Source organism: Schistosoma haematobium, chromosome 1 (genome assembly GCF_000699445.3).
Source record: "Schistosoma haematobium chromosome 1, whole genome shotgun sequence".
NCBI classification, from domain to species: domain Eukaryota; kingdom Metazoa; phylum Platyhelminthes; class Trematoda; order Strigeidida; family Schistosomatidae; genus Schistosoma; species Schistosoma haematobium.
The window spans coordinates 84,766,819-84,776,235 of NC_067196.1; the positions used below are offsets into that span (position 1 = coordinate 84,766,819).

Below are 9,417 nucleotides of genomic sequence, written 5' to 3' on the forward strand. Positions count from 1 at the left end.
GTGTTTTTTCTTATCATATTCAACCTCTATTTTCCGTAATCCTTTTAAATAACAAATTAATTTATCTTTTTTTGGATTAAGGACAACCCTGATACTCCTATATAATTTATGACGATACTGTAGTTTCTAATGTAAATTAACTTGTTCAGCACGTACGCTCTAGGTGTAAGGGCAAACGATGCTGCTCCGTTGCCTGAACCAATGTATTTGGGGCAGTTTCGATCCCACAATTTAATGAATAAAAGTCAAACGTCATAATCATTAAGCCATCGCTCCATAACACTGTATAAACAATACTATACCTTTAGTATGATTTTTGTAATAAACTTTCACGTAATGGGATTTAATCTTTGTCATGATTTTAGGCGTGTTAAGGATATATATGTATAATTAAACCCAAATTATGTTACCCCTCTTGAGGCATAGCCTGCTGACCAGGAATCTCCAACTTGTTTTGTCCCTGGCTCTTCTTTCCATTTCTCTCTTAGTGCTATTCATTTTTTTCGATACCTGCCTCCAGTTCCTGGCACAATATACAAATATATATACTATTCATTCTCGGTTATTTTCACCGCCTAAAGAAACTTCCTCGTGAGGTGCTTGATAAGTATACTGAGTGTTAGGTGTGATCTTTATGAGATGACTGGTGACTGCAGTGTCGAAGAGATAAATACTCGAGGCCTTTCACACACGACATTTAAGTGAGTAGCTTTGGATACGTTAGCTTCTTACTTTTAATACCTTATCGTGGCCAACGGAAGTCTGTGGTTCAATGTGTGGTGTCATACTTTTAGTTCCGATTTTTTATGACCCTCTACCTTCTTTGTGAGAGTGCAGTATGGCTACAGATGCTAGTTAACTGAGGGAAGACCCTACTGCCGTTATACCTTAGCACAATCCACGGTACGACTTCGCCCCCGGAACAAAAGTTTGCTGCTTTTAGTCTTATTATCTTCCAAACGACTCGGTACGACTCAAAGAGACGAATGTTTCAGCCTATATTGGTCGATCAAGCCATAATCTAAACTTGGCCACCATGTAGCATTTACGTCAGGAATTATCTCTTATACTATGTATATCTTAAAGCTTAATGGATAAAAATGTATGTCTGGTCAATAGATGACAATAAATGTTTAGATTACAGTGAACAGTTCAAGAAGTTGACAGGTTAACTCAATCCAAATAACCCAGGTCGTTGGTAGTCCTCCTGTCCTATAATATCATTTATTAGAACCATATATTTCAAGTCTGTTAATTCCATTCTCTTAGTAACTTTCTCAAAAGTAGTTACATTTTAAGACGGAATTATTAGTGCTAAATTTGTATCAAAGTAAAACGTACTAAATTACGCACTTCTTTCTAATATTATGTTTATAAAAACTAATGAAGTTTACTTTTTTCCACCTAACTCAACGTCTTAATTGTTGATTAATTTGTTAAACAACTATACATACTAATATGAAAATTTGATCACTTTCATTCATAATAAAGGTTTGATAGTTTTCCTAATGATTATCTTCATGTAATACTTTCAAACTGTAAACGTATGCCTAATGTAAACAGTTATGTATTTCGACTTTGATATATATTGATGGTGTTTAAGGACTAGTCATACTACCTGACTGATCAACCTGAAGTATATAGTGGGGTGTGTTTCAGCCTGTAATTTATTAATTACAAACTCTGAATGGTTTGCTTTATCCACTGAACCACTAGTTTATATATTACTTCAGAACTAATGGAGGTTAAGAGTCCCGTTCGATTTAAATGAAGATTCTGATGTATATGCTATTTAATCGTTGCAAAATATATGTGATATATATATAATAATATAATAATAATAATATATAATATATATGATTACTGTATTGAGTTACATATGCTCAAATGTTTTAAGGCATTATACATTGGTGTGAAGCTGATTCAGTTCTGTATTATTATAGCAGATTGTACATTGTATTGAGTGATATAATCAGTATATTATAATTTTTTTTATGTTTAAAATTATCTGCTTTATTCATAGTTTGATAAGCACGATATTTTTTTTCATCGACTTTTGTCAATTTCATTTTGGTTAAAATTTGAACATTGTTCCAGTCTGGTTCACCTTTCAGATTACTTGACCTTGAAATGCTTTTAATTACTACATGGTACTCTGATTGTGTTGTTGTCTAGTATGTCCGTCTTTTCGTTCATCCGTCTGTCTTTGTCTCCCTTTTTATATGTATTTCTGTTCAATACCATACTTTAGTATGTATATATATATGGCGTTGACATATTGTTCTTTTGTCTGAATCCGTTTTAAAGCAAATCTTCTGTACATCCCCTTTATCATATTGTCATTTCATAAAGTTACTTTTTGATCTCTTTTTATATGGCCAGCTATTCACTTTTTGTTTGCTTTGTTTTACTATTTTATCGAATAAATAGCATTAAAGCAAAGTACTTCAAAACGTCTTCATCGTCCTATGGCTGCTATCAAAACTCTAGATGGTATGTGTGCCGTTTCGAAATTGTTCATATTAATATTTCATTCATAGTTGTTTCTTTCCTTTTTTGTTTTGTATTATTTATACCTTTTCACTAGAAAAAGTCACATTTTTTCAGAGTTTAACAGTCATACTTCATTAATAGGTGATTTGATTTTAATTTACGACAATTATCAGCTGATTTTACATGTGATGATGATGATACACTATCGACTTTATCCAGTTTTTTTTTGTTGGTAAAAGCTTACGTCAAAGGCTCTGTGTAACAAGTGTGATCACGGATTTGATTTTACGATTAAACAGTGTTGTCTGATAACCTGACTAGTATGTTAAACGTTTTTTTAGTCTTGGTCATAATTAGTCGAATTCTAATGATTTAGTTAGATGTTTATTACTTACAGAAATAGATTAACCAAGTATAGCTTTTATGTACTTCGTTTACTGTCACATTTTATTTGAGAGCTACTGATCTCTCACCTGGTTGCCTGAACTGAAGTAGAGATAGAATAAATATTCGAAAGTATGAATCTCCGTAAGCTTTCATCACTAAACCACAACAATCTCTGCTTATAGCTTAAATCAAATGTTTGAAAATCATCCTGGTTATTGTGTTACTTGTTTATATGCGAGATTCATGTTGCTAGATTATCGATTTACTATGTAGTATTCTAATTGTAACACACCGCAAACCCTGGATCATTCGATCTGTGACGAAGTTTTGCGTGTACATATTAGCTCGAAGTCACATACTTGACATAAAACGACCATACATATAAGTGGTTAAACAATACACTTTAAGGAAACTTAAAAATTAAATTTATCGAAAGGCTTTCTCTTATCATAACCAATGCTTACAATTTCGCTTAATCCACTGTTAGTATTTTGCTAATTCACTCTTCCCCTCTCTTTCATATATATCAACTGCTCCGTAGATACTATTGATTTGGCTGACAAGTAAGCATGAAGATATATATTTATAACATTGACTTTTTTCATGTGAAACGCATTCATACACATACGTTTTAAATCATTTATATTTGATTTCAGTAAACTTATTAATTTTCATATATTTCTCCAGTATTTCATTAAGATATCTGTTTCGTTTACACTAATCGATTATGGGTTAGAAATAAATTTCATGTCACCTCATTCCTGTTGCCGGTCAAATTTTAACTGTATAGTACCCAACGTAATCTCGATAATATCACAATGACTCTTGTTTAAGATATGCTCAAACCAAGTCAACCCATAAGAAGCTTCTATGGTAAAGATCTCCACAACCATTTAATGGCAGATGTTGCCCCGAAGATCGAAGGTCCTACCCCCGATCACTATTGTATGTGCACTGCTTAAGAGTCCCATATTAGAACGAAATCACTGTTCAGTAACTCCTGGTTTTCTAACTTAGATCTGCTCGAGATTTTGATAACATTTGACAGTCTCCAGAAACTATTGTGATAATAGTATTTAGGTTGGTCTACAAAAGAACATATTTTTTAAAATAATGTTTGGATTTACCACATAATTATAGCTATTTCAATATCTCTTTATAAACAAGAAATGACCGATTTCGTTCTCATAAGTTAAACCTGGTAAATGACGTTAGAATTATTCAGGTTCTAAACATTTCTACTGTAACTATAAGTCGCAAAAAAGTACTTCTGTTCTTATGTTTCAGTAATCTCCATGATATCATGTCATGGCTTACTGAATCGTTTAGTTATTCCCTGTGGTTGTTCTGTGACATAAGTTAGTTACTTCGCTATGTTTGTTTTTCGTAATTTCGATCACTCTTGAAATCACGGCTCACTTTGATCATAAGGTCTCTGTAGACCTTAATTCCCTATTAGTTTTCTCCACTAATAGTGTGTATTTGCAATCTTCAGAGAACTCATAATCCCTAGGAAATTCAAATCTGCATCACTGAATGCTCCATTCACGCACATACACATTACCCTTGAACTGATTGAGCTACGACTGATATCCTGTAAGGATTTGTTAGAAATATGCTAACGATATATATATATAAAATCTAACAATCATAAAGTAAATGCTGAATTTACAAAATGTCCATCAATTTTCTCAATATGACTCAGACTTCATTGTTCTTGCATTTTCATACAAATTGCATTCTGTTTCCATTCTTTACTGTTCCATCCTCTTGTCTCTCTGCTGCCAGACCTTCTGTTCACGACCAACATCATATACTAATTATGTCAATATAAGTAGCACACACCACAATACCAACCGAAGAACGTATATACTGCACAGCTGTGGAATACGGTCTCTAAAAGTAGAATGCATGCATAGGCTACAGGTGTTTGATCATACTTATCTTCAAAGCAGTGTCTTCCTTTCGTGGTACTACCACGTAAGCAGTGTTGTATAGGTTACGTATGGGGTACTGAGCAGTGAAAAGTAATTTAGGAGAAAGTTAGAGGTGACCAATTTAAAACTTGAAGTCACTGTCAGACAGAGCTCTGTAATGTCGACACAAACTACCTGGTTAAGGTCCGCGTAATAACTGCGACCAACGGTTGCAGATATTAGATGACATGTCGCCAAATTGTTCACAATCGTTCAGATCTATTCATTCTTTACTTTGCTCTTAATCTTAAATTCTGGTATGTATTCATATATACCTTCCCACTCTGTTTTCTAGAATCGACGTTTACCTTTCCTTATTTTCACTAGTACTGCATTATTTCGATCTGTTTTGTTATTCATCTTGTTAATTTCATCTTATCTTACTAAAATCATATTGTAACTTGAAACAATTAACATCTATGCTAAGCACTTATTTGATGAGACCTAACTGAATAACTTTACATTTCCCTAATCATTCTATTTCCATTTTCTATTACAGAGGAACAACATATGAAAGTGTTAAATCGACAGGTGAGATTTAGTTTATTTATTTATTTCATCACAAACTATCATATTCTTCTTTTGGTTTGTTGTTGAACAAAATAAAACAGTAAATGACTATTTATGCATAATCTAATTTCATATTTTTATAAGTCATCATATTCGTTGGGTTTGTACTACCGTTTTTTTTGTTTATTTATTTACAATTTCTCTGAATAGAAGATATGAGTTTTAATAGTCAAATAATATAATGGTAGTAGTTCTTATAAAATAGTAGTATATATATGGTGAATATTAATTGTGACACATATATTTAATTGACATGTCGCATATGCATACACCACTTCATCAGTTGAATCAGTTGCATAAAACATCACACAAATATAATTCATAGTTGATTACAATAACGTGTACACAGTCTTTGAACGAAGCATATTCATTCTTTATCGATAAGAATTACTGTATTTGTTGTCATTATTGTTTTATTCTATGTAATACAAGATGGTTATTCATTTCTTTATATATGAGTATTCCTTCGTTATGTGCTTATAAATTTATATCGTATATCTCTCTACCTCCTAACCACCTTCTGTGGAATATAATTTTAGAATTGTTTCTCTTTAATCACTGAATAATCAAATCAGATCTTCAAAGGATTTGGCTTTCATGAAATACTTTCTTTTTCACAAAAATCACTAACCGACTTAGTAATTTCTTAGACATTTGTTTTTCTTCGAGGAATTTAGATTTAGATCTCTGGTTGGATTGTGGTTTTTCTCAACGTTTTGACACCAATTTTATTTTTTAATTTTAACGAGTTTTATCAAAGAATGATGGATTTTTCCGACTGCCTGATGTATGGTAAAGGATTCATTATTTCTATTTCATATTTTTTATGGACGAATTGTATAAGGCCACTAGGTAAAAATGGAAGTCGTTTGATAAAGTAGTGAATCCCCATCAACTCAGGTGGTCGAGACATCTAGTACGTAATGTTTTGCCTAGCCACTCCTTACCTCGATTATTTTCGTACTCTGGCATAATATTAAATCGAAGGAAAGCTAGAGGTGTCCTTTTTAGAGATATACCATCAGTGTGTAAAGTTATTGTCGGGCTGGGCCGTTTTATCTTGTTCTAACTACTGAGTTGGGGTCCTTGCTGTTTGAGACTTTATGTGATATAAATATCTCCCAACGGCTCAAATGTATTCACTCTTTGTTTTACTTCTTTAATTGTTTTATTATTTCAATCCCAGGAATTCGTTCTTCTCAATTCATTATCTGCGCTTAGTGTTTACTACAAGTGATACTATTACTGCTTTCATCGCTACATTAGTATTTGTCATTATAATTCCGTCTCGTTTTATTGCTATGTAGTTTGATAACTTGAACCAATTTACTTGTATGTCAGGTTCTACGTTGTGTTATGATTAACTGACTTGTTGTAAGTGACAATTTAAACAAAAAAAAGTATTTTATTATTCGATATATTAAAAATTCATTGTAATGATGTTTTCTTTTTATTTCTCTTCTTCATAAATATGGTTTGTTTTCTGATCCTATATTGTGCTAACTTATATTATAACATAATGCTTCGTATTACGGGCGTATCTTCGTTTGTGTGTGTGTGTGTGTACATAATCATAATTTTCCATTTATTTTGTGATATTCTTTCCTACACTCGATCGGAATTTTACTTGACCATGATAAATTATTCCCAAGATGTTTCACCTTTGTATAGATCAGATCGAAACAGCTCAACTCAAGCGCTCATCTACTATACATCGTTTAATAACATCAGCTTTACGAAATATGATGTGCGGTGTCCATCCGAAGTCCAAAGTTGTAACGGTACATACTCAAGAAAAAGCTCATATTCTAGTTCACCATCAAAACAGCCTTATGCGATTAGAAGTAAATTGGGATCCAATTCCTCCAACATTACGCCAATCACAAAAATGCCGAACCGGTACCGTAGTACGGGCGAACTCAATCGAAGGATCTCCACTCCAGAATCATCAATTTTTACCATGTCGTCTGAAAATGATCAAGGACCAATTACAGGAAATAATTACAGTAGAAGATTTAAACCACAATCCGGATACAGATCTACCGCTTTAATATCTTCATTTAATAATAATAATAATCAACGTATCCTACATTTGTACGATATATTAGCAGCTGATATTGAACGTACACCTAGTCAAATTAGTTTCAGTACATCAAGTTCAAGTGATAAATATTCAAATATTGCTGATAAATACACTAATGATAGTCAGAATAATCTATCATCACCACTTAACAAATCATCTTATTATGACCATAATTTATTACAAATAGTCACTAATCAAACAAAATCATGTGGTATTATACAAAATAGTCATGAAATACCATCGTATCAAGTTGATACTTCTCTTTTTAATTCACAAGTACTTCCGTCAAACATTGATAAAAATAATAATAGTGATAATAATAATACATTAAAAATAAGTGATGAATCGTCTGATTTGATAAACAATATTAAAAAGAGACAATCTAATCGACTCAGTCAGATTGATTGTGCTTCATTAGAGAAATTCATGAATGATGCTTCTTCAACACTCTCCTCTCCCATCTACGATCCTTATGGGATGGCATTTAAAATTCCTAGTTGGTCATCATCACCTTCTACAACTGCATATCACCGTAATCATCACCAACCATATAATCGTCGTCGTCCTCTACCAGCCCTAATTACTGATAAACAGCAAGATTGTCCAGTTCCTTCTTCACGTAATTCTATCAAATCATCTGGAAGTATATCACGACCTGTCCCGATACTTAGTGAATCATTTATAAGAAAGCGTCAATGTCGAAAAGTGAATTGAAAATCTCCCAACAGAATAATAGAATCTAAACAAAATGTACTTGTACATAGTATGTAATTCTTTTTTTAAAAACAACAAGTAGAAATGATCTATTTTGTACGATACCATAAGCCAACATCTGCGAATCAATTGTATTTACGACCATTACTATTTTTCTAATTCTCAAGTACACTTAGCATATAACTATACATATAGTATAATTAAGTACTCTCGGTGAGCTCTCAAGCACTAATGTTTATAAGTTATTCTGTGTGTATGACTTAATAATTGCGTTATCTTTCATCATCCCCTTTTCAACACTATATTTCATAATGTGTACTCACTCACTCATTTACATGGAATTACTCACCACTATGTGTTGTTGAATTAAATGCTCTTTTATTTTCTGTTCACTAATTTCCACATCCTCAACTATTATTGTTTATTGAGATTGCATGGTTTGCATAGAGTGTATTATTAATATAGTTATTTTTATTATTTTTTGATTAATATTGGTGACAGATATTTGATAAATAACCAGCGCTTGAGTATTATGACCTACAACACTGGGTCTTCTAGTTTTTATTTTTACGAAAAAACATTGTTTGGATCCTGCGTCTAATCGAACTAATGAAAGCTTTTTCTGTTTGCATATAACTACCTCTCTTATCAGATAATAGCCTTAATGAATCTGTTAGTTTGATTTTAATATCTCCTATATATTCAAAATATAAATGCGCGTAGTCAGCTTTAAGTTTCGCTATTCGTATATATATGTGTGTATGTGTATAGGAATTCGTGTCTCATACCGCCGCTCAAACCAAAGTAGATAGAACTAACTAAGTACCTACATGATTGTTGAAACTCTGGCAACTTTAACCACTTTTCTGTTTCGCTTTAGCGTAATAATAATGAATTTAATTTGTGTACATACAATATGAGTCAGTCATAGTCCCTATAAGTCAGTAGTAACATCTTAGACTATGAGGCTGAGTGAACTGAGTTAAAATTGCACTATGAGCTTCACTTCCATGAATAATTAAATGATATAATTAAACGAATAGTGTAAAACAATAACTTTTAAAGCTACCTTACAAATAATTATTCTTTACATTTTTATTTCATAATTGATAGACACATAGACTATTGTATTTTTATATTTTTGTAGTTCTGAGCTTTTATTTGATCTATAAATCACTACCATGTCTTATTTTT

At 32.1% G+C, this 9,417-nt stretch overlaps 1 protein-coding gene across 1 annotated transcript in view; it reads left to right on the forward strand.

The window, feature by feature from the left end:
• The window catches only part of PIP5K1A (Phosphatidylinositol 4-phosphate 5-kinase type-1 alpha), a gene marked incomplete at its 5' end in the record, with an annotated part of 50,793 nt that extends 42,357 nt beyond the window's left edge, over nucleotides 1–8,436 (forward strand). The window contains 4 exons of the mRNA XM_012943498.3: nucleotides 2,431–2,493; nucleotides 3,422–3,443; nucleotides 5,356–5,387; nucleotides 7,079–8,436. Coding sequence (XP_012798952.2) covers nucleotides 2,431–2,493; nucleotides 3,422–3,443; nucleotides 5,356–5,387; nucleotides 7,079–8,223 — 1,262 coding nt within the window. The 3' untranslated portion in view covers nucleotides 8,224–8,436. The remainder of the gene's footprint in view (nucleotides 1–2,430; nucleotides 2,494–3,421; nucleotides 3,444–5,355; nucleotides 5,388–7,078) is intronic.
• Between the last annotated feature and the right edge of the window lie 981 nt (nucleotides 8,437–9,417).